General features: G+C 57.1%; 7 protein-coding genes across 7 annotated transcripts; 3 read left to right on the top strand and 4 right to left on the bottom strand.

The window, feature by feature from the left end:
* The first annotated feature begins 1,368 nt into the window (after positions 1 to 1,368).
* Positions 1,369 to 2,648, top strand: B0I36DRAFT_321391 (uncharacterized protein). The gene is made up of 3 exons (XM_046153698.1): positions 1,369 to 1,558; positions 1,667 to 2,064; positions 2,122 to 2,648. The coding sequence occupies exons 1-3, from the start codon at positions 1,532 to 1,534 to the stop codon at positions 2,189 to 2,191; spliced, it is 495 nt and encodes a 164-aa protein (XP_046014256.1). The 5' UTR covers positions 1,369 to 1,531; the 3' UTR covers positions 2,192 to 2,648.
* Positions 2,649 to 3,583: 935 nt separating this feature from the next.
* On the top strand, positions 3,584 to 4,630 carry B0I36DRAFT_362092 (uncharacterized protein; the record flags this gene model as incomplete). The annotated part of the gene is made up of 1 exon (XM_046158592.1): positions 3,584 to 4,630. The coding sequence occupies one exon, from the start codon at positions 3,584 to 3,586 to the stop codon at positions 4,628 to 4,630; it is 1,047 nt and encodes a 348-aa protein (XP_046014257.1).
* Positions 4,631 to 5,224: 594 nt separating this feature from the next.
* On the top strand, positions 5,225 to 6,611 carry B0I36DRAFT_362093 (checkpoint protein hus1; the record flags this gene model as incomplete). Its single annotated transcript, XM_046158593.1, has 4 exons — positions 5,225 to 5,267; positions 5,354 to 5,459; positions 5,559 to 6,462; positions 6,585 to 6,611. The coding sequence occupies 4 exons, from the start codon at positions 5,225 to 5,227 to the stop codon at positions 6,609 to 6,611; spliced, it is 1,080 nt and encodes a 359-aa protein (XP_046014258.1).
* A 782-nt stretch (positions 6,612 to 7,393) lies between these two features.
* Positions 7,394 to 13,057, bottom strand: B0I36DRAFT_362094 (Sec23-binding domain of Sec16-domain-containing protein; the record flags this gene model as incomplete). The annotated part of the gene is made up of 2 exons (XM_046158594.1): positions 7,394 to 7,968; positions 8,035 to 13,057. The coding sequence occupies 2 exons, from the start codon at positions 13,055 to 13,057 to the stop codon at positions 7,394 to 7,396; spliced, it is 5,598 nt and encodes a 1,865-aa protein (XP_046014259.1).
* A 1,317-nt stretch (positions 13,058 to 14,374) lies between these two features.
* Positions 14,375 to 15,995, bottom strand: B0I36DRAFT_321397 (domain of Kin17 curved DNA-binding protein-domain-containing protein). The gene has a single exon (XM_046153699.1). The coding sequence runs from the start codon at positions 15,755 to 15,757 to the stop codon at positions 14,693 to 14,695; it is 1,065 nt and encodes a 354-aa protein (XP_046014260.1). The 5' UTR covers positions 15,758 to 15,995; the 3' UTR covers positions 14,375 to 14,692.
* A 187-nt stretch (positions 15,996 to 16,182) lies between these two features.
* On the bottom strand, positions 16,183 to 18,934 carry B0I36DRAFT_321399 (aspartate kinase). The gene is made up of 6 exons (XM_046153700.1): positions 18,496 to 18,934; positions 18,355 to 18,374; positions 18,206 to 18,286; positions 17,781 to 18,105; positions 16,757 to 17,681; positions 16,183 to 16,668 (listed from the first exon to the last, which is right to left on the bottom strand). The coding sequence occupies exons 1-6, from the start codon at positions 18,583 to 18,585 to the stop codon at positions 16,571 to 16,573; spliced, it is 1,539 nt and encodes a 512-aa protein (XP_046014261.1). The 5' UTR covers positions 18,586 to 18,934; the 3' UTR covers positions 16,183 to 16,570.
* Positions 18,935 to 19,450: 516 nt separating this feature from the next.
* Positions 19,451 to 22,897, bottom strand: B0I36DRAFT_321401 (putative cephalosporin C regulator 1). Its single transcript, XM_046153701.1, has 4 exons — positions 22,659 to 22,897; positions 21,876 to 22,527; positions 21,524 to 21,817; positions 19,451 to 21,459 (listed from the first exon to the last, which is right to left on the bottom strand). Exons 1-4 carry the CDS (start codon positions 22,660 to 22,662, stop codon positions 19,926 to 19,928), a joined length of 2,484 nt encoding a protein of 827 aa, XP_046014262.1. The 5' UTR covers positions 22,663 to 22,897; the 3' UTR covers positions 19,451 to 19,925.
* Positions 22,898 to 23,106: the final 209 nt, after the last annotated feature.

Here is a 23,106-nt window from a genome sequence, read left to right on the forward strand (position 1 = left end):
CTCTCAGGGTCACTCGAGTTCAGGGATGGGGGGCCCTAGACTACAGTGCGTGGCGTGTTGGGGAGGGGCGGCCCATCTGGGTGTCTGCAGCTGCGTGGCTGCCCTAGTCTCAATCACCCGCGCTAGGGACCTCGTGTCAGACACCACAGCTGTCGAACCATCACTGCAGGAGGCTCAAACATGACAGGCTGCGACATGTTCATGCTTCGAGCCCGTATGTTGCGGCCCGTTCTCAAGCAGAGCCGCATAAGATACCGCCCGCTGTCAACCCCGCGGGCCGGACACCGGCGTGCCAGAAGTATATTGTCACTCACTCATTCCCAATTCTGACGCAGGGCGTGTGTTGTCCAGAGGAGCTGGTCAGGCACACTGGGGGGCGGCTGCACGGGCAGTCCTGTTCTCGCAGTGCTGTGCTTCGTCAGGTGTCCACAGAACACCGACGACAAACAGGAAAACCCCTGGCAATATTCCGCTACATATGGTATGGTCGAGAGTCAAGTGGTCGGCATGCCAAAAAAAAAAAAAAAAAAAAACCTCGGGGGCAGGACTGGCCAAGATTAGCCTCGAGGGTTGAAATCCTGCTCCAACCCTGATGTGCATGAGGCATGTCTCTCAATGACTTCTAGCTCAAACTTGGGACGTTTGCGGTGATTCACACCACAGTGTCCAGCAACCGCACTGGCGCAGTTCAGGATCAACCAAGCTCCAACTTGTGGCTGTGGACCGGGCGAGCTAATTCGGGCAGACTTCCACCGTTTAAAGGCTGCAAAAGTGCCTGCCAATCTCTCCTAGGCTGGCTAGGGCAACGCACATCTCATCCTCTATTGCAGTCCGCTTGGAGCAGGCTGTGGCTCCTGCAAATGGGTACACGTCGCGTACTGGAATTTGCTCCTCGGCAAACTTCAGAAGGCGCATCAAGCAAGGTCCTTAATCGGCTTCGTTGCTCGACATTTCCAAGATTGAGGTCGCCCAATTAGCGCATGGCAACGATCGGGGCTAGCTGAACGGCATCATGGACAGGGAGATCTGCACGCGCTACTGGGCCGAATCCGTCGTCACGCCAGTGGGACACCGGGGACGTGTGGTCATATTCTGGGTTTCCTGGGGGTTGACAGCAACCGCTACAGTCAAAGGTACTTCAAGCACTGCAACTTAGTGGCTGGCCTCGAAATGGATTGATGTCTACCGTGGGACAGTGGGAAACAATCCGGTACTGCTTCGAAGCCAATAATTACTCGGGTGACACGGCCAAGTGCAGGTTCTGGCGCCTTCTCAGTGAGGCAGCCAAGCCTAGCCCGACCCAGCTGGGGAAATTGCACCACCGGCTGGAGCTCGTTCAGGGTTGTCCCGATTACGTATACGCGCGCAGCTTCCGAAGAGCCGTGTCGTCTCCAGCGCAACCGAACCATTGATCTCAACCACGAGCACCGTCCACAACAAAGCCTCTTCGTCGACAACTCGGCGTAGGCCACAATCACGCCGACCCTGAGTAGCCTTGCTGGGGAAGAGCGGACCTCCCGCATCAACAGCAATGGGTGCCACCATCGAGGCCATGAAGGTACGAGAACCACAAGTCTGGTGTCTGCACACATTCGCATGCACAACCGGACAGCCCCAGACACCTAGAGACCAGCCGACTGACCCTGTGTTCCTCGTTTGTCCATAGGCCTTGATAGTACCCGCGGTCATAGCCCTCATCCTCTTCCTCCTCACGACCTACGTCGCCCTGCCTTTATGGCGCCACTACCAGCTTCGTTACAGCCAATACATACCCGTAAATACAATATCAGATCGCACGAGCTCTGCCAGAATCCGGGTGCAGGCTTTCATGGCTCGGTGGCTCGTTCCTTCGAACTGGCGCAGGACGCGGGTGGAGAGAGGCGGCAATGCCGATGACGATGACGACGATGGTCTCTCCGAAGACCTGGACTTTCTTTCGGCAGATGGCGAGGAGCTGGGCAGAGTGTATGCGGGCGCGGATGATACAGCAGCTCGCAGGCATGCGCTGTCTTTGGATGCGCAATACGTCAACCGGGTGGACAGCACGAGCCGGTTGAGCAGAGAGTGAGTCCCGAGTCATTGTTTTCTTGTCAGAATCAAGCTAACATGGTCTTCGCGCAGTTTGGAACAGGGTTTTCGAGACGACAGCGACGATGATGACGACGAGGGGGACCCGCGACAAAGACGATGAGTTTTGATGTTTCTCAGCATTGCATTGTTGGACAGGATTTACTGTCAGCGGCTGGATGCGCGCCCGCGACAGCGAATACGGCTGTATTTAGAGCAGACGAATACAACACCTCGACTACTTTCTCAGCCTATAGTACAAACACGTGGTGATATTGCGACTCGGGGCACAGTTGGGTCGCACAGAAAACACTATGTGAAGCCGATTCGGTTATAGCTGTAATAGTCTGGTGGGTGTTGAAGGTGCACATAATCCAATACTGCCGTGGTGGACAGTGAGCCGACTTCAAGTGCCTGCCGTGTCCCACGCCTCGACCTAAGTTGAAAGGGTGGTTGCATGGGTTCCAGGTTATCGTTAAAAGCTGAGAGTGCCGGGAGTAGGACATGGGACCTAATCACTGAAGTTTCAAGTCGCAACATGTGGATGATGCCGGCCACCCTGCCAGGTCAGCAGACCCCTCCTGCAATGCCCTGCGCTAAGATAAGGTGGATGAGTTCTGAGACAATGACCATCGCTATCGAGTTTGGACCGAACATAACTTGACATGCATGATACCACCGGGGTTGTGTTGGGGCCACATGCACGTGGTCCCATGACGCCAGACGCCTTTTTGGAGGACAAGCAGCGATAACGACGAGTCCTCCAGGACATAGTCTCGTCACAATGCGCTTGGCTATATCTACGTGCTTGGGCTCTTCAGAGCGATGCCTGAGCAGGTTCCAAGGCGCATGCCACCATGGTCCTTGACTCACTAGCGGGCCATTAAACTCTCGACGGCCCGAGCAGCTCGACGAACACAGGCCTGCCTGAGGACCGATTGGACGAGTCAGCCTCAGGCGCCGACAAGCTTGCTGCTGTCATCTGCACATGCCGTTTTCTGTTATTTGACTCGCTGCCACAACGGGCACCTGTGCAGCCCGTCACGTATCCCTACTTGTACTTGTAGGACTGGAGTGGTGGCCTGAAAGCTTGTCCAGCCAAGAAGCCTGTGCTACTCAAAGCCAGCTCATCTCCTCGACGTGCGACTCGAGCCCGCCCCAAGCGAGCAAGCTTGATCTCACTTTCTCGGATCACATCGCGCCCTTTCTCACCTCCTTCTCACAAGCAAACCGCCGGTCGCCTTGGCTGCGTGCGGCCAGTCTTGTGCTGTGGACGCAGCGCAGCGCACCTCGACCCAAAATTAGCCAGAGACTCGCCGCCATCCTCACAGTTGCGGTGGCCTCGAGGCTTGGCAGCTCCTCCGGCCATCACGAACCTCGCAGCATCTGTTCCCATCTGTTCTGAGTTACGAACACGCCTTGGGAGGCAAATTGTGCTTCTTGTTGCATCTTTTCTCGCTCCTTCCGACAGGTGTCAGCCGCAATAATTCAGAGGGGCAGACCACTTACACACACCATGCCAGGGATCCCTGGCACCAGGACCGCGTTTCCCGTGCTTCGTCGGGGTCGCAAGCGGACATGGCTCCGATCACAAGATGGCGAGGATGCGGTCAATTCAACGACAACGTCACGAGCTCGGCACAGCTCAGACAAGTCAATGCACATCAGTCCCGTCGAAGTCCAGGCAGAAGCAGCAAAGTGCAGTAGCTCACCAGACAGGCCTTCAGCGTCAATCACCACCACGAGCAATGCCGCAAGCCCCGCCACTGCCGATACCACGGGCACGGAGGTCCCAGCGCAGAACCAAGAGCGACGACGGCGCCGCCTGTCACGACGTCCTCCTGCCCTGAATCCACTCCGCATTCGCAAGGGTGCCGTTACCCCACAAGCACCTCCGCCGGCGCCCTCTCCGCCGCTAGAAGAGTGCTCCATCTGTCAAGATCCGGTCGGTGTCGCCAACCCAGAAGGCGTGACTGAGACGTGGGCTGAGCTGCAATGCGGGCATCGCTTCGGGCGCACATGCATCATCACCTGGATCATCGATAGCCTCAACCGGGATTGTTATACGAATCCCAGCTGCCCCGTATGCCGGAGGGACATCATCCACCCGTGCGGCCATCTGATCGTGGTGCCGCTTACACGAGTCAGTGCGGCGGTCGGCGACCGCCACAGCAATCACGAGAACAATGGAGGGCGCAGCGAGACAGAAGAGGATGATACTGGCGGTGAAGGGTTCGACACAGATGCGGACGACAACGACGAGACTAGCGCCAACGTCCAGAGGCATCGTCGCCGATTCTCCATGATCTCCAGGGTCTCTCTCCAGTCAAGAGTCGCGGCAGTCATGAGCACGAGCTTTTTGCGCCTTGTCAGCGCCACGATTGTCCGAGCAGTCAAATTGAGTCGAAGGATGTCACTGCGTGTGCGCATGTCTCGCCAGTCTCTGTGCGCCGACGAGTCTTCGGACGCTATCCAGGTAATGCCGCCTGCGGGCCACTGCACCATCTGCAGGGAGACACGGGGCGATGAGCCCGATGACAGCGACGGGTCGCAAGAAGAATAGATTGGGGCAAATGTAAATCATGCCAGCCATGGATCAAGAGGGTTGAGCGAGTTATGTCATTATGAGGAGCTTGCTACGGCGGATTTGATTGGGACATTTTGTTTTTTTGTCGGCGTGGGAAAACCAGCAAAGGGACGTAGAAGTAATCTGGCACACGGGCATACAGTCGCCTGCGTGCGATTTAACATGTGCTCAGGTGATGGCTGAAGCTCAGATCTATTGTGGCCAGCATAATAAGACATTTTCCACGGATCATTGCCCAGAGAGGACTCTTCCTGATCCCGATATGCCGTGGACATCAAGCAGACTCCGCCAAAGTCCAGGGACCCTTGGAGGGGCAGGCAGCGCTAGGAGCGGGGCACAAACCCCACAGCACCAGACGCGTCTGGCAGCTCCAAGTGGCGTGTAAAGTGCTCCGGAGACGCGTCTCCTGCTGGCCCAGAGGAAGGCACACACACGTCATCGCCACCACTTCGAGCTCATTCTTACAAGTCCGCCGCGGGAGCAACACAACACTGCTGCGTTATCGACTGTGCATGCTTCTCGCAGTGCGTCGAAGCTACCAATGCTTCGGAGACGAGTCTCGCCATCAGGATGAGGTTCCGTACTAACCTCAAGAACATCCGCACCTTCTCGAGTATGGAATCCTTCGCCCTCTCGAGGCTATCTTGGCCATGCCCCGGTGTCGAACAAAATGGCTGACTCCGACCCGTTGGCCTACAGAGCTTGTCGCGGCTCTGGCGGCCCTCGAGAAGATTGCGTGGGTTCGGCTCGACGATGACAATGTTCGTTTCACGGTAATTCCGGATACGGGTTCGCAAGTGTGGGCGTAGGTCATCCTGTTCTTGTCTTGGGACTGTCCTTTTGCGTCTTGATGGACCACCGGGGGCAATGATGTTAACTTCGCCACACCGCTCGTTCTATGCAGGTCACTTGGTATCGATCTCATCTTTGATTCCCTAACGTTACAGTCCAACGAGCCCAACAACACAATCAACCTCGAACTGCCGCTCGTACCGCTCCAGCGTGCCCTCAGATCCGCCCTCAACGGCGACTCTGCCACTCTGAGGCTCACCAAGAAGGATGGTGTCCCCATCTTATCCATGACAATCACCACCTCGACGCGTCCTTCCAACCCGAACGGCTATGGCAGCGGGTTCTCACGGTTCGGTGGAGGTGGGGCCGCACCATCCGGCTACGCCAACAACTACAGCGGCGATGACAACGACGGCATATTCGCCGCCGAGCCCTTGGAGACAAGCCTTCATCGTGACCGCGAGAAAATTATCACACAGGACATCCCCGTCCGCGTCCTGCACCCTGAGACCGTCGAGACTATTATGCAGCCCAAAGTCCGCGAGCCGGACGTTCACATCCAGCTACCGCCTCTTCTCCAACTTAAAGCCATATCAGACCGCTTTACTAAGCTCGCCCTGGCAGCGGCAGAGAGTGGTAGTGGGGGCCGCGGCGGCAATGCAAATAGCAACCCGAAACTTGAGATTTCGGCTAATATGCACGGCGACCTAAGGCTGCGGCTCGACACGGACACGCTGCAGGTCGAGTCGGCCTGGCACGGCCTGGAGAATCCAGAAGTTGACCCTGCGCAGTTGTCGTGCGCCATCGAGGACCACCCATCCACACGTTTCCGCGAAGCTGGGCCAGACAAGTGGGCGACTGTCCGCGTGGATGGCAAGGACTGGAGCAAAGTCCTCAGCGTCGGCAGGCTGGATGGCCGAGTCATTGCCTGCTTTGCTGATGACCATGCGCTGATATTATACGTGTTTGTCGCCCAGTATGATGATGGCGGCGGCGGGGACGATTCAGTTCTCACTGTAAGTCGCAATTTCTGCATTTGGGATATTTTTATTTCGATGAGTATAATGGCGTATTTCAGCTGGGGGTGGTTCCTGTTGTGGTGGAGCTGACCGAGGACTATGCACTAACATCCGAGCAGTACTACGTTTCATCGTACAGTCTGTAGCCACCATCTGACATCAAGCTGCTGTTCCCCTGGGGGACAAAGAGACACCCCCTTCGTCCTCAACCAAGGACCACCATCAACCGCTGCAGCAGTGTGGACCCGAGTAGGTATATGACATGTTTTGTGGTTGTGACGAGCAGGGCGCGAAGGAATATGTCGGGAGATTGACTCGAGATGTCGAGAGAAATGTTGCAGCGTTGCATTACTAGAGATGTACTCGCCATGTACGCAGCAGCTAAGTAATCACGAGCTCACAACCAGGGCGCTGAGCCAATTGACGTGGTCAAGAGACCATCAAATTTCAGACAATGGTCTATTACAACTGTATAAGAGCCAACTCATTTGAGCAGTGAAAAGTAGTATACACAACGCTGCGCTCTTGATGAATAATCGAAAACAATTACAATGCCGCAATGTTGCTGCGAATGGTGACGGGGGAACGCCACAAAGAATGAATCAAAAGTGTTCCCAAGCGCAGATTGAATGCCACTGGCTCAGACCAGTATTATACACACGAAAACACGCAGCACACACACATGGCTCCCGTGGCTTCTTCCAGGTCAAGTGAACGTGCTCCGCCTCATTACTGCATACCCATTTCCTCCAACACGACCACCATCCAATATGCTCGTTTTATTGCCAGTTGCAGTCATTTGGGGTGGACCTTTTCGTATATCATCCCCTGCCAGACCATCTCCCTCATCGATGGCGTCGAGGCATCCGGCGGTTGACCGGCGGTACACAGGAGGAGGGGCCCTCGTGGGTTCGGAGGACGCAGACTCCTATTTGGCCATCACGTCCACATAGCGCCCGCTCTTCCTGGGCTTCTTGCCGCCTTTGCGGGGTCCCGCGGCACCGAGAAGGTCATCAATGCTGCTGGCATTGCTCAGTCTGGAAGCCGGGCGTGCGGGTGGTGCCGTGAGCGACGGGCCAGCACCGGCAGCAGTCTCGGAAGCACTGGTCTGCAGCGGTGCCGGGCGTCCAGGGCTCCCTGTCGGCGGTGCGAGGCTGGACGAGGAGGCGCTCCTGCCGAAAGCAGGTGATGGCGTGCTGGTGCTCCGGGGCGGGCCCATGGGCGGCGCACTTGCTGAAGGCGGGGGCGCCATCGCAGCATTTGGCGGCGGTGGTGTGCCCCGTGGCGGAGGCGGAGTGGCAACCTTGGCAGTGGTCTCCTCGGCGCCTGCCTTCTTGTTGACCCAGCGCTTGAGCTCGGGGTCGTAAACAAAGCTGCTCTGCTCTCCGAGCTTGGCCTTGATGGCCTTTGGCGTCTCGGCGCCTTCCCTCTTGGCACCACCGAACCATCCGCCAAAGCCCCAACCGCCCTTCTTGGCAGCGGCCTTCTCGGCTGCTTGTTGTGCTGGTGTTGAGTTAGCCGTACTGTTAACGAGGAAAACGGAGATAGCGGGAGTAACATCGAGCTTACCTTCTTGCTCCGCAACCTTGCGGACGAGCTCCTCATTTTCTCGATCCTTCTCAGCCTTTGTCTTCTCACGCGGCTTCATTGACGGGAAGTCGTCGTCGTCGTCGTCCATAAAGCTCTTCTTCTTAGGCTTGGGCTGCTCATCATCCGCATCATCCGCATTTACCTCAGGTCCCGGTTGGTATGAAGGCGCTTCAAAGGACGACGGCTGATACGATGGTGGCTCGTAGCCGCCTGTTGCGGCGCCCTCGACGGCATTGCTGTCGGTCGAATCAAATGTGTTCAGCGTCGGGGGGCTGTAGGTGTTCATTGAAGGTGGCTCAAAGCCATACGAAGGCGGCTGGTAACCAGAGTCCGTGCTCGCCGCCGCAGTCTCTGGTTGTTGCTGAGATGCTGGCTGACTCTGCGGGGTGGGCTCATAGCCACCATAGCTTGCGTACGGGTTTGCAGCAGGGGCTTCAGACCCAACTGGCTGAGCAGGGGCGTAGGGAGATTCTTGACCACCGTATGACGAGGGAGGCTGGTGGGTTGAGTTGGGTGTCTGCGGTGTGTATGGGTTGCCGTTTACATACGCGCCGTCTATACTCTGCCGCGAGGGCTCATACGGACTGCGCGGCATGTCACTTGAACTCCGCGAAGCCCCTGCGAAGCTGGCAGATGGCTCGTACGGCGATGTAGAGAGCTGTGCGGGGGCCCCCGGCGCATACCGCGAGCCTGCCTTTGTGGAAGAGATCGCCATGCTAGGCATCGTGGTGGCAACAGGACTGCTTCCGTACATCTCGAAATTGTTCACGGACGGGGAGCGACTGATGGTTGGTGTACCGCCAGCAATCCTCGCGAAGGGCCCGGATTCTGCTCCCAGATCACCCGTGGTGCCGTCACCAGCCGTCTCGTTGTCATCACCAGCAACAAACTTGTTGAATCGGTTCCACATCCCACTTGATGTGGGCTTGGTGATCCAGGACGACGACTCCTCCTTTGGCGCTTGCTTCAAACGTTTCATCAAGTCGTCAACTGCTGTCTCGAGGCCAGCGTGGTAGTATGGGGACCTCTTGGTTTGCGCCGACATGGCATTGTAGATCGAGTCGCAATACTGCAAGGCCTTGTCCCGGAAACCGTACTGAGCGAGGATGAGCGCGTGCTGCAGCTTGTACGCAGCGAGATGCGGGCAGCCTTGTGAAGTTGTGGAGCCACCAGCAAGTGAGAGACCATACTCAAAGACTTCACTGAGAAGCAAAGCCTCAGTCTCCTTTGCAAACTGGTCAGCCTGACGCTTGTGATCAGCTCCAACAAGTACAAAATGGGCATTTGGGTCGTCCAGTCCGCCAAAGACCACGTGTTGACGTGCGAAGAGGTAGCAGATGTGTGCTGCTTCGGCACGACCGTAGCTGGACAAAAGATTGCCAAGCGAGCCCAGCGCCTGCACATCAGCCAGACTCCGGTTGCTCAAAATCAGGCCGAGCGTCTCACGCCACTTGTCCAATCCAGCAAGAGCATCTTTCGAGTCAGCACCCGCGGGTGATGTCGACATCAGCTGCAAGCCAGCACGTGCGTGTGACGGCACAAGCTCGTCGACAGACTCCTCGTAGTTGCCAGAAAGCACTCCGTAAAGCGCGGCCAGAGACTCGTTGCCGAGGCCGGGGTGGTTGACCTCCTTCTTGATGAACTCTTGAGCGACCTTCTTGTAGAGATCCGCAGTTTGCACAGTGTTGGCCAACAGCAGCGCATGTCCCCAGAGCCTCCGATCAACAGCCAACCAAGCAGCCTTCTCACGCTCTCCAGACAGCAGGAACGTGCGAATTTGCTCAATCGCAGTGGAGTCGACGGCATCGGCTTGCATTGTCGTCATGGATGATGTCAGCATGCCTAGATCGGCTCCAGCAGACACGTCGGAGCTGTCGGGCGCGGACACACCGGGGGAGATGATGTCCCTGACCGCCTTATCCACATTAGCGTTGCCCTCAAGTACGCCATCGTTCTCGATGAACAGCTTCAGAATCTTGTACAACAGTATGCGCTCCTCGGCACGCTTGTCCTCATGGGATACATGATGCTGGAAGCTGTTTTTGGGCTGCTGTTGTTCTAGTCCTTCGATGGCAGTAGCGAGCCACGCCACGGTCTCCTTCTTCTTTGATCTGCCCTTCAGAGGTCCGGGGAACTTGGATAGCCGCTCGTCCAGAGGCTGGAGGTCCTTGGAGTGCTTCACCTTGACCTCGCCTGGACTGCGCGTGATCTGTGGCACAGTCGACTGGATGCCGTAACGCGGAATGTCCTTGGGGAAAGAAGTGACGTACGTGCCGCCCACACCCCAGGAAAACACTGGCGAGCCTCTCCATCTCTGCAGAGGGTCGTTCTCGCGGCCATCAGTAGGGGGAACAAGGTTGAGATGTTGCGACAAACCACGAGCTCGAACATTCGGACGCGTAATCGGCGGGCTCTGCACCAAAGGTGGAGACGTTATGCTGTGCCCAGAAGAAGACCTCTGAGCATGGCGTGTGAGACCAGGTGAGCCAGCTTGGGACCGCGCAGGGGGGACGAAGTTGGCATCCTTGCCTGGCGAGGCTACCAGTTGCGGGGTGTAGTTGGCCGTCGTCCGCTTTGGGGGCGAAAGCATCGATGGCTGGAGACCTACAGGCGGAGGGGTGCGTCTGGCCTCAACATTGCTATATCGCAGCTGGGGCGACATATTTGTAGGCATAGGCGGGGCCTGTGTAGCGGTAGTCTCTTCTTCGACCTCTTGAGTAACGGGAAGCGAAGGTATCCTGTTCGTGCGAGGCTCGTACTGGTTGGAGTTTGTCCGCGCGAGTGGAGCGCCACCAGCGTCGCTGTGGGCGGGACTGGGCAGTCTATTGCGCCCCAAGTCCCGGGAAATTTCATAATGAGCCAGAGGACTCGACGTTCTTGGCTGGTGAGCCGCCAGGATCGGAGGTGGGATGCCAGATGCAACGGCTCCATAGGCTCCACTAGAAGCACGAGAGCCAGGCGGTGCTGGAGAATATCGGCTCATGGCGGATGGCGGCACGACACCCCCATTAGCAGCTCCGAGCATATTCGTCTGTGCAGGAGAGTATCGGTTGCTCGCAGCAGGCACAGCGGCAGGTTTTGTATCAGAACCCGTGGAAAGAGCGGCATAGGGACTGACACGCTCGGGCGCGACCAGCGTCGGTGCTCCACTGGGCTGTCTTTGTGGCAGTGTCTGTGTTGTTGTAGCTTCGGGACCTGTGGCACTTAGAGGAGACGGCAGTGGCGGCCCTTGAGGAGGGCCTTGCGGACTGGGCTGGCCGGCAGGACGGTAATTAGTTCTTGAGGCCGGGCGAGACTTCGGCGACGCCATCGGCAGATCCTCGAAGAATCCAGAAGATGAGGGCTTCAAGGCTGGTGGCTTCGGAGCATTTCCTTGATGCTGACTGTGTACAGACTGGCCCGATCCAGGTCGAGGAGGAGGAGCCATGGGCGCGGCCTGGCTCTGACCGCTGGCGCTCCTTGGGAGACCCGTGGGGGGTGCCATGGACGAGCTTGTTGATGGGCGCGACATCTGCTGCATGCTCGAGCGCTTCTTGGGAGACTTCACAACATCCATAGGGAGGTCGTAAGGTGACTGGTATCCTCCCTTGGCCTTGTCAGCGAAGCTCTGCGCCTTGGGAACCTCAGGTCTTGGAGGCGCAGGGGCAAACATCGAGACCGCAGGTGTCGACGCCCCTCTCGCGAGGGTCGCAAACGCCGGGAGCTGCTGGGCTGGGACTTGCGCTGCCATGTTTTGAGGAGCATATGGGTTCGCCGGGCGTTGCGGCTGCGCGCCAGCCGCTGGTGTGTACCGACCATTCGGTCCAGTTGGTTGCGCTGGAGCAGTCTCAATTTGGGGAGTGGTAGGAGCGCCAGCAGCTGCATCGTCATCATCGTCCAAGAAACCTTCGTCGTCGCTTCCGAAGATGTCGGCAGGATCGAGCTCCTTGGTCTCGGTCGCAGGCTCTACCAGGAACTCCTCGTCGTCGTCATCGCCGAAAGCAGCAGCCCACTTAGCATCAAGATCGCCCGTCCCCTCGACTCCAGACTTCTGTTCGTCATTGTTGGCGGGCTCGGTCAGATCTTGAGCCGGACCTTCCTCACTGGGGCTAGGCAGTTCGTTGTCGTCTTTGCCGGGCCCCGTCACGCCGCCAATCGCCATGGTGGTAGATTTGCGCTGCAACGTTGGCGGAGAGGTGACCTGGTCTGATGAGCCCTGGACCTGACTGAAGAAGTCATCTCCCTCCGCCCCGTCATCTTCGCCAAAGGCATTTCCAAAGTCGCCAAGCTTCTTGTGTTGCGCATCTTCCTCGTCTTCTTCAGATTCTTCCTCCTCCTCGTCGTGTGCAATCAGGGGAAGACCCTCCTCGAATCGAGCCCCGGCAGCATCGGCACCGGACACCTCCCCCCCAACAGCAGGGCGGAAGGACGGGTCGCTCTCCTCTTGAGCTGCAGCTTCAAACCCAGAGGACGTCGGTGCTCCTGCTTGGGTAAACGAGTCATCGTGCTCCTCCTCATCCTCCAAATCCTGTATGATCTCCTGCGCCTGGCTGGTCGCGCGTGGCCGGCTTGCGGGCGACTCAAATGGGCCAGCCTCTCTTGACGGGACGACGGGAAACGAGTTGGTCCGGTCGCTCGGAGGCATGAATTTGAAAGGGTCGGTCTCGGTGCGTTGCAGATTCCACTCGGTGTCCTCATCGTCGATGAAGTCGATGTCGTGGGACACTGTGCGAGCAAACGAGATTCTGCTGGCGTGTTTTGACGTGTTTATCGAGGCCGCGGGTTCCTCGGTTATCGTGGGGACATCTGCTGTAGGCTCTTTTGAAGAGAGATTCCAAGCTCCAGCCTCGGGATCCTGCTTCTCGTTGTCGAGCTGGTCGAGAAAGGCTCCATTGTTCGAGCCGCTCTGTCCTATCGTGTCGTCATGTACGTCTTCTTCGTGGTGGTCGTGCTTGTGTTCGTCGTCGCCGCTATTGGGCATCAGCGCCGGGTGCCATGACGCGGCGCCGGCCTCGGATGCCATTGTGCTGATGGCGACTGTGGGCGGTAGGCAGTATTGCGGTATTAGGTAGTAAAGTAGTATGTTGAAATAAGCGAGACGGTCGTCATCGAAGGGCTGCTGCACCGGTCATTGCGCATTAGCCGGCAAGTCCGCTCTGTGTTTGATGCCACCAAGTGGGAGTAGAGGAGAACTCTAGCAATAGACGCTGCGCTCAGGCCTGCACGAGAGCAACGGCAAAAGTGGTTGTGCTGGAGGGAGGGTGATGGTCTGGGCAAGCTTGTGCCACGGCTGTGTGGACAGTTGCAGCAGCAGTGGAGGTTGCCGTGGTCGACGACGTGTTCGCGAGGCAGGAACAAGTGGAGCAGGCAGTCTCGAGCTACTGAAAGTGGGAAAGGGGACGGACGGGCTTGCGAGCCTGGGATATCTCAACACATACCCGCTATTGTAGAAGTGGTGATACAAGGAATGGGACGGCGAAGATAAGCAAGATGCGGTGCTGCTACAGGCGATGATGCGCCATGCCTAAGGTAGCGTTTTTGCGAAGGGAAAAGATGCGGCTGCTCCTATTTCTCCGTTGGATGGTGTCGTGTGTTTTGGAGGCGAGAAGGAGTGACTGGGCCTGTCGCAGATCAAGTGGAATGGGACACGGACACGCTAAGCTCAACGGCGAAGCTGGCGAGATGACATCGACCCAGGATTCTCGGCCCAGCCAGCAAGGAGGCCCGGTCCGTTTTAAGATCAAGCCACCTTACCCTGCAGGCACCCACCCACGTCTGATACAACGTCGTGCGCAAGCGGCTCCAGGGGGGGTTCCAATTTGGAACGACGACCTGTCCTTTGCTCTGCTTTCCTCGGCGCCCGAGACCCCATCGGGAAAGCCGGGGGGGTCGATTGTCGGGTTCCGCAGGGCTCATGTCCAGGAAACGCGATCCCGGCCCGCATCTCATTTCGTGGCAGAGAAAAATTCTATGTGCCCAGGGGCAGGGCGCCAGCTACAAATGAGCATCACAGCAAGCAATCATGGCCTAGACCGTTCAAAGAAGCCCAGGGTCCTCCTAGCAGAGCCGTCCAGCTCCAAACTTTCGTGGTTGTGAACCTGGATAATAATGTTTGTCCCAAGACAGATTGTCACTGGCAGCCACAGTAGAAGCTGCACGGCACGGCAAAGACGATACGTGTCCCTCCTTGTATCAGATGCTTCCGTGCTGATGTCATCAGCCCGGCAGCAACAGTCATGCATGCATCGTTGCAGCAAGTGTTGGTGCAGCACGGCTGAGGCACATGGAGGTCCCATTCCGCGATACGCAACACGTTGCAGCGGGCTGGCTCACGTTCAGCTAAGAAGCCGCCCAGGCCCCATGATGCAAGCATTCAGGTTCGTGGCTCGGATCGCAATGCTCAAATGGGGTCTTCCATTCTTGCAATGGTTCGAAGATTAAGGCCGCTGCATTGGAATGTGTGGCTGTCGTTGTGGAAACAGCCACTCCATCATAATGATGTTGGCGCACCATGCATACACTGCTGGGGGAATCCGGCAACCCAACGCCCGGCAACCATTTAAAAAGATACCCCTCAAGCTGAACAATCTCCGTGAACGCCTTCGCTAAATATGTCCCAGGATAACAGGAGAATATGTTGAGGCCCGATAAGATAGACTCACATCCTCGGGCGCTTGTTGTGAGACTCTCCACCACCAAACCCTGCGGCACCTCTCCCGCGTTTCCTTTCCATCTCCTCCTTCATGATGCGCTCTGCCTCGCTCATCTTCTTGGGCTGCTCAAATGCTGATGAGGGCTTCTTGGTCCCTCCGGCAAGCGCGTTGTTCTTCTTTGCTGCCGCGAAGACATTCTTCGTCTGAGGTCTGGCGGTGATTTTCATGCTGATTGGCGCGGCAGCTGCTGGCTTCTCGGTCGCTGGCGCGGCCTTTCCCTCGTCCTTCGGCTTGTCGGCTGCCTCCTTCGTTGGTGCCGGCGTCGCCTGCGCGGAGGATGTTGTCGGCGTCGAGTCGGACGACTTGGCTGCCGGCTTCGCGCCGAACGACAACTTGATCTTCTCGGCGCCCTCCTCACGCTTCAGCTCCCTCTGCCGCCGCTGCTGCTGCTCCTCCTCCTCTTCCTCCACCGCTGCTTCATCGCCATCTTTGTCCGCGGCGTCTCCCCGTGCCCCAGCCTCTCTATTCGCGCGCTTGATCTGCTCCCTGATCATCCTCTGCTCGCGCTCCTCGTCGCCTTTGTCCTGCATCTCCTTCCTCCTGATCGCGTCCCTCCTCCTGAGCGCGTCCGGCGAGTCGTCGATCCAGGCGATATGCAGGCCCTTCCCCTCAATCTCCTCTACCCGACAGACGCCCTCGCGGCCGAGGTACTTGGCAAACTCGGTCAGGTTCGGCCACTTGGTCGCGTTCATGTGCACGTGCTCCTTGTTGGCAATGTAGCTCTGGTAGAAGTGGTTGATCTGGACCTGCTTCTCCCCGTGGCTCGTCCGCAGCAGCTGCACAAAGTCCCGCTTGAACTGCTCGCTGTACTCGCCCAGGAACTTCTTCGTGTTCTCCCCGACCACCAGCATCTGCCGCACGTGCGACTCGGACTGCGTGTGCATCTTGAACCCGTTCTCGTCGCGCATCTGCCGCTCGCACACCTGGCAGTACCACCGCAGCCGCTGCAGGCCCTTGGACTTCATCTTGTTCGCCAGGTACTTGGTCGACCCGATCTCTGCTTTCGGCATGTTGGGCAGAGAGGTGTGTGTATGTGTGTGTGTCCGCGTTTCGAGGCGCGAGGTCGGGCGGCTTCGTTGCCTAGTGAGTTTCCGTGCTGGGCAGAGGTGTGCCGCCGCGAGGACTATCACCAGCCGAGCGGTGAGAGAGAGAGAGAGAGATGTTTTTGGATGGGTCTGACCGGTGCACTGGTGGCCCGTTGCGTGAGAATGACGGTTGACGTGAAGAAAGATGTCGGGAGGAGTCCCAGAGGCAATGCAGCAAGCTCTCTCAGGTCAGGGTCGCATCTCAGAAATCTTGGCCGGCCCATCCACGCCTTGCCTTGTAAAAGTGGGGCGCCGCCATCGGCGACCGGCCTTTAACAGCTCCGTGACCATGTGTTGGCCCTTCGTAAAAAGGCATGCAGCAAGCCAAGAGCCCATCATGACGTCAAATAGACTGCATAAACTCTGAATAAGTTTCTTTGTATTACTTTGGACGTCTTATAGTCTAGAATGGGCATTTGTGAGTTTTTGTTGGTTTTTTTCGTATATTCTTTTCCTTCTCTTCTCCTTCTCGTTGTCAACAACAACACTCATTTTCCTTCGGTATCCGTTGAAGCATACGTAGGTATGTCTATGGTTTATGTACATCTTAAATGCTTACTGGCCTAAATAGTCCACATCTAACTTCAGCATGGCCTCTCCATTTCTCCTCGACTTTCTATATGATCATGCGCAGGCCCACAAACCCAGGTTTTGGGGCTATCGAACAGACAACACACGTGTCCGCCGCATCTATGCCAAATGCCCAGATCTCCAATGTGCAGAGGATGATCCAGATCCCTACTCCAAGAAAGTGAAGAGGTTGGTATGCAAGATATTCATGGCTCTCGTGCCTTCTCTGACGTCAATAACGCAAGAGATGTTGATTTCGCTGGCGCCTAAAGAATTTTGAGTTACGTTAGCCAACCATCCTCAAGAGGCTACCTTTAAGCTTAAGTGAAGGAGAGTAGAGCCCAGAATACGTACCTTGTGAAATCATCTCAATGTTGACATTGTGCTCGCCTAGCGTCGAGAACATACGGCCAGCGATACCAATCATGTTTTTCATCTCAGCGCCCACGAGACTCAGGATAGCCATGTCGGTGAGGATGCTAACGTCGCCAAACTCGCCAAGCTCGGCGGTCGCCTTCTCAAAGTGACTGACGGACGTGTCGGCGGCGTGGATGGCCATGGAGACGTGCACCTCGGACGTGGAGATGAGGTCAACAGAAATGCGGTGGCTGTTGAGGATCGAGAAGACCTTTGCAAAGAAGCCGTGCGAGATGGACCGCTTGTTCGAGTGCACATTGATGACCGTGATGTCCTTCTTGATGGTGACAGCGGTCGGGCGCTTGGGTCCCTTGGACAGGGCGAGGTTCACCTCTGAGGGCCTCGACCGCTTGATCTGCTGCGCTGGCGACTGGATCGGGTCAGGAAGAACGATGGTGCCATTGCCCCTTGGGTTTTTGACGTTCTTGATGCGGATTGGGATCGGCGGCTCGGCCTTGATGACCTGGTCCATGGTGAGGTGGTGAATGACCTCTGAGCCATAGAATGTGAGCTCGGCCGCTTCCGACGGGGTGATGGAGCTGAGCAGTCTCGCCGTGGGGACCTTTGTGGGATCTGCCGTGAAGATGCCATCGACCTCCTTCCAAACTTGCAGCTCCTCAGCGGCCAGGCCGACCGCCACCAGCGCTGCGCAGAGATCAGTGTAGCCTCGACCGATATCGCCGTCCATCAAGCTGCCAGGGACGTTGCCAAAGAAGCCAGTAACTACTGGGACTTTGTCCTGGCAGGCGAGTATTCTCTTGCGAAAGATGGCCGCGGCTTCCTTGTAGAAAGTCGGACGTAGACGATCTGAGCTGTCGTAGTGCATGACATCGGACAGGTCGACATATTCGGCATCGACGTTCTGGGGTTACAATGAAAGCGCGTTAGCCGACGAAACGAGCCGTAAGTGACCAAAATGTCAAACAGCTTTCCCTGCGACATTGTGCAAGCAACAACGAACCTTTTCTCTGAGCACGGCAGTCATGAAGCGGCAGCTGAGCTTCTCGCCAAAGCTTACGACCCGGTCCTTGGACCGCGCATTGACCTCGAGGTGGAAGCGCTTGGCTGCGATGATGTAGTCGATGAGGCCCTGACAGTCCTCCTCTATGCTCTGGACCACATTCTTCTGGAGCTCCTCAGTCTTGACTACCGCCTTGATCGCCAGGACGTGCTCGTTGCAGATGTCTTGTATGATGATTTTGGCCTCGTCGAGAAGGGCGCTTTGTGTGTCCTCGGCGCTCGTGGCCGCAGCGATCTCTCGCAGTTTCCGGTGGATTTCTAGCAATCTGTGACAAGAGCGAAGAACGCCGCAAGTCAGTGTGAGGCGCTCGAAAACTCGTCATCACCCCTGGGAGAGTGAATGGAGCGCGGCTTGATATCACGCACCTGCTCGTGGTACCGGTGACCTTCTTGCCAGTACTGCGTGCGGAGCAGACGACGACAATCTTGTTTGATGCTAGGTTGGCGCTGTTGAAGAATTGTCTCAGTATCCAGTAATATGATCTTTGGGTTTATGCCAGCCGAGAACTGCTTACCGGACAATGCTTTCTGCGATCTTTTCGAAATGACAGCAACCTGGCAGTTAGCTCGTGCCCAATCTCCCGACAAGACGTCTCTCATATTTTGAGCTGCAGCATAAGGGAACTTGGGGTCCGGGGGTCAAGTGGCTCTCGTACATTTTCTGGGAACTTGCCGACGCTGGTGCCGCCGAATTTCTGGACGACCCAGCCATTGCTGCTGTTGTTCCTGTACAGCTCCGCAGACATTGTGGGCGAATGGTGTTGCTGCGACAGATATACGGTTGTACACGAGCCTAGAGGTCCTGTCGAGCAGCGAGCGAGCGACGCGGAGGCGCGCAGGCTTATGTGAGGCGGGAGGGCGTGATCGGACCTGGGGACGGACAATGGCGGGGCTGACGGCCGACGAAATTGAGGCTGAGGATGGGGACGGTCCGACGAGCCGGCTCGGATATGCTGCAAAAGCGGCTAGGCGGAAATGTGTATGGACGTCTCAGGGATGAGCGCGTTTCTGTGACGAGAAGCGAAACGAAGGAGCTGCAGTGTCGTGAGAGAAGGAGTCCGCTTAAGGAGGGAGGACGAGGTGGTTGAAAACGTCGCAACTCGGGTGAAGTGTCTGCCGCTCTGCATCCGACCGCTGGCCTGACTCGAAAAAATAGCCCCGAGGCCGGAGCTCGCGCGGCTCATGGCGGGGCTAGACCTGGACCCCTGCCTGCAATGTGCCTGTCCCGCCCCACTGCCCTGCCTGCCCTGCCCTGGACGGAGTGACGCACAACAGCAGCTGGGCTGCAGCAACACGGCTCGGCAAGCAGCACCCCGCAAACTCTCAAGGACCATCCATCCCTCAATCGTGTCGCGTGTGGTGTGGTCTGAGCAGGAAGCGCGCATGATTGGGATGTCTGGGGCCGAGAACTGTTGTGTAACCCTCAGCGCTGGATCGACTTGGGCATCGTCTATCCCACCCAGTTTCGCCTTTGTCTCTATCGAAGCTGGGCCACTGCGAGACCACCTTGGGGCAAGGTTTCCCAAGGAGCTGGTGATTGTCGTGAAACTTTTCGCTGCGCGCTGCCAGGTCAGTGGCAACACAGTGTATCTCGCGTCCACTTGGAAATCATTTCATATTGGCTCCCGAACAAGACTTTCGCAAAAGACCAGGACACACATCCTTGTAAGAGGTACTTGATTCGCAATCAAATATGCTCGTGTCGGCAATGGTGCAACACGGTCCAATACTGCCAAAGAACTCCTGTCCAATCCGTTTGCATCCCAAAACTCCGTGGCTGGCATGGCTTTCAGAAACCTCCAAACTGCCACTCCCATCGAGCAGCTGGCTATTACAAGAGTTTATACAAGCGCCGTGATCCAACAACAATCCTCCACCAGCTGCCCATTAGCAACATCCCTCCCTTCCAGGGTATCATATCGTCATGCATCGTGATTTTAATGTCTCGTGTAGCCACACCAGTAGTGCCAGGACGCCGTACATGTCCCAGCTCCCACAGAAATAAACCCAAACGCCTACAGTGTCCGTGAATTAAAGCATGGCCGACCGCGTCGGCGAGGAGATTCTTGGGGTTCCTTAGCACTCTTCACAGGGACTCCAGGCTCTCCAATGCCTGAAGCGCCTGGCCAGGTGTCTGTTGGAACTCAAACTTGTCCAGAGGAAAATCTTCCTCCGGAGTCCTGATGCCAATGTCGCTGTCTGGCCCGATGCCACTGTCGTCATGGTTGGTGGAGAGATGCAGCATGTCGCCCGGGGCACCTTCCAGCTGCGAAGGAAACGGAGCTCGGTCTGGCTGAGGTTGGCTTTGCTGCATGGCCGACATGGTCTTGGCACCCTCTCGAGTGCTGCCAAGCCCAGACGCTGATCTCGCCGTCTCCTTGCTGCTAGCCGCCGGCTTTGATATCGCGCTTGCTGCAGAGGAGGCATTCTTAGTCAACATGAACCCTCCCTTTTCAGCCAGGAACGAGATCATCTCGTCGACCCAACACTTTGTCACCCACCACGAGCCAAAGCTCTTTCCCTGGGCAATGGTCAAATCCCGCATGGTCTCTGTGCCCACCCTCTGGACGCACCAGACCACATCTGCTGGTGAGGCATAGGGAAATTGCTTGGACAGGGAGCTGAGGAAGTTGACCCAGCGCTCGAGAATGTTTGATGAGCCCATTTGCTCGGCGTTGTCCGCTCGGGGGCTCTTGTTGTTCCGCTGCAGGGCCATGTCACCATATAGCGTGAGACACTCAAGCTCCCAGGGGATGTTGACTGGGTCGAGGAGTTCGCGAATCTCGTGCAACAAGAGGTTGACAAGGTCGTCCATAGCTCGTGTGGGGACACACTCAGCCACCTTGCGAAGGCGGACCATCGTTATCCAGTCGACATACATTTGATCACGGTTGGCCGGGTTGGACAACATGTTTGCGGCGGCGTGCGCAGTCAGGTTGACGCGCAAAGCACGGTCGAGGAGGCCGGCAAAGATTGCAGCGGGAGCTTCCTTTGCCAGGACAACGTGTCTGGGCTGACCCTGGAACGACTCCCGGATGTGCGGGATCAAGCGTTCAGAGATGTTGCGCAATGTGTCGAGCACTTGTTTTGGCACAACCTGCAGTGTGAGACCCGAAATGATCCGCATCATTCGCTGGTACAGTACGAAATCGCACTCTTCGATCCATGCCGCGATAGCTGGGTTCGAGAACAGTTTCTGAACTGGCATGGTAAGTGTGCCCTGGAAGGATGTGTAGAGATGGAAGAAGGTCTTCTCTTTGCAATAACGAATGCATTCCACCAGTGATGTGCAATGCGACCGATATAGTGCAGTAAGCGACTTGGCAGCGTCCACATCTGTGCCTTTCGGCAGGAAAGGCTCTATCCGGGGTAGAGTCAGAGGTTCGGACTGGCGGAATGCATCCTCCGGGTCTGGAGCAAATGATAGCGTAAGGGCCGTCTTGGCTGTTGTTGTTTGCAATTGTTCGATGCTGGACACGTCTGGCTGGTTGTAGACGCTGTGTGAGCCGATCTGGATGGCTTGACGGACAGTAGGCACTTCTGTTTGAGGATTGGGAGCTGGCGAAGGAAGCTGGGGTCGATCAATGCTTTGCAAAGCAGGCGATTGTGAATGCGAGCCACTAATACGAATAAGCCAAGGTCAGCCTTTTAAAGTCGTCGCTGCCAGCAAAGCAGGATACTTACTTGATGCTCTGAGCGAATGAGGCTGGCTCCGGGAATGGGATGGCAGGCTGGATAGCTGGTTCCCGGAGCTCGGGTTGGTCGTCCATCAGGGAGAAATTGACGTAGTGATACTTTGATTCACCGCGGACGCCAAGTCTTCGCGTTTTCAGGCCCGGAAACAAGACGCGAACGAGCTTTCCGAAACTGGCCGGGTTCAACACAGTGATCCTCTCCGTTGCACATCGAGACGCATAGTTCGCGTATACCCGGCCCCTCGGCACAGAGCCCTTTCCTTTTGAGCAAACTTGGTTGATCCTATGCGATATCGCGTTAGCAACCCATGTCTCGCAGTCAGCAGCGTAGAGATACGGACCAGAGCATTGCAAATACTTGGCGAGTGCGTTCAGAATTGGGACCTCTCTCGTTGCCATGCAGCTCTTTGGCAACTTCTTGCAGATTCCGGTGCTTGCTCGACTGAAAGAGCTGGCGCATTTCCAGCTCGTTGTTAGCACTGGTCCTACTTGACGCCCCTGCTCCTTTCGTCGAAGATGGCAATCCAGCAAATGAATCGCCCTCATCGTTATCATCCATCATCTGACTGTCGGGCTCCGTGAAGCTAGCATTTGCAGTAGCAAAAGAGTCGGCAGGCATGCCGTGGGACAGACCATGTTGCGGGAATGACGCGCCTGGTCCCATGGATGACTGCATGCTCGTGTCCATGGAGAATGACTGGGCATGGGCCTGCATCTGAGACGTCGGGCGGAGCATCAGCTCCTCTGCTGACATCTGCTGGGCGGCCATGGCCGACATGTCGCGCGTCTGCTGAGCGTGCTCGTTCTGAGCCCACTGGTCGACGAAGCCGGCGTGGTGTGCAGCAAAGGCCTGGTCGACGTTCGGCTGTGTCGCAATGCTGTGTATCGAGGCGGTCGAGGCACGGGACTGTGCCCGCTTCCGTGACTCCGGGTGCTGGTGGTGGTGAAGGTGATGCGGATGGTGCGCCAGGATGGCCTGGTCTTGTTGAGGAGCTACGAGATTGTCAGCACGAGCGGCAATGGGCAGTCGCTATGATACGGCGGCATGCAATGCAGCTTCTGGGTTGACGTTGAGACGCGCGTAGCAGGCGGATGCTGGGGTAGCGTAGAGAAGAGCTTCTTACCCATGCTGGTGTAAACAAAAGATCTGCCGCCCGCATAAACAAAGCGCCTCAGCAGCAAAGGGCGCGGAAAAGGGCTGCAGGTGGTGTCTGAAAAGATGCGAATGCAAAGTCAAGGCACCGGGGATGCGCAGTGTGCAGCGCGCAGGCGAGCAAGAGGCCGTCGTCGTGCGTCGCGAGTGGTGAGTGGTGAGCAGGAAGCAATTGTTGTCTCTTGAAAATGCGGCCGGGCAACAGCAAGTCGACCTTGTGCACTGGAGCACCCGCCGACTCGAGTCTGGTCTGGTGCAAGATTGGCCGCCCCCACTTTGAGCCAGCGAGCGAGCGAGTGCTGGGGCTGAGGCGGCCGGGCGGGCGGTGGCTGGAAGCACGCTGTCCCAGCCCGGCAGGTGGCTGCTATTGGCCAGGTTCTCTCAGAGTCAACAATGCAGCCGACTGGAACAAAAACAAT

This window comes from Microdochium trichocladiopsis (genome assembly GCF_020744255.1).
Source record: "Microdochium trichocladiopsis strain MPI-CAGE-CH-0230 chromosome Unknown B0I36scaffold_4, whole genome shotgun sequence".
NCBI classification, from domain to species: Eukaryota; Fungi; Ascomycota; class Sordariomycetes; order Xylariales; family Microdochiaceae; genus Microdochium; species Microdochium trichocladiopsis.

Coding starts and splice junctions, on each gene's coding strand:
- B0I36DRAFT_321397 (XM_046153699.1), bottom strand. CDS start 15,757: ATGCCGAAAGCAGAGATCGGGTCGACCAAGTACCTGGCGAACAAGATG.
- B0I36DRAFT_321391 (XM_046153698.1), top strand. CDS start 1,532: ATGGGTGCCACCATCGAGGCCATGAAG. Junction 1,559..1,666: donor CCACCATCGAGGCCATGAAG/GTACGAGAACCA, acceptor GTTTGTCCATAG/GCCTTGATAGTACCCGCGGT. Junction 2,065..2,121: donor ACGAGCCGGTTGAGCAGAGA/GTGAGTCCCGAG, acceptor GTCTTCGCGCAG/TTTGGAACAGGGTTTTCGAG.
- B0I36DRAFT_321401 (XM_046153701.1), bottom strand. Junction 21,818..21,875: donor CAAGTATTTGCAATGCTCTG/GTCCGTATCTCT, acceptor GATATCGCATAG/GATCAACCAAGTTTGCTCAA. Junction 21,460..21,523: donor TCATTCGCTCAGAGCATCAA/GTAAGTATCCTG, acceptor TATTCGTATTAG/TGGCTCGCATTCACAATCGC.
- B0I36DRAFT_321399 (XM_046153700.1), bottom strand. CDS start 18,585: ATGTCTGCGGAGCTGTACAGGAACAACAGCAGCAATGGCTGGGTCGTC. Junction 18,287..18,354: donor ATCGCAGAAAGCATTGTCCG/GTAAGCAGTTCT, acceptor ATTCTTCAACAG/CGCCAACCTAGCATCAAACA. Junction 17,682..17,780: donor CTGCCGTGCTCAGAGAAAAG/GTTCGTTGTTGC, acceptor TTGTAACCCCAG/AACGTCGATGCCGAATATGT.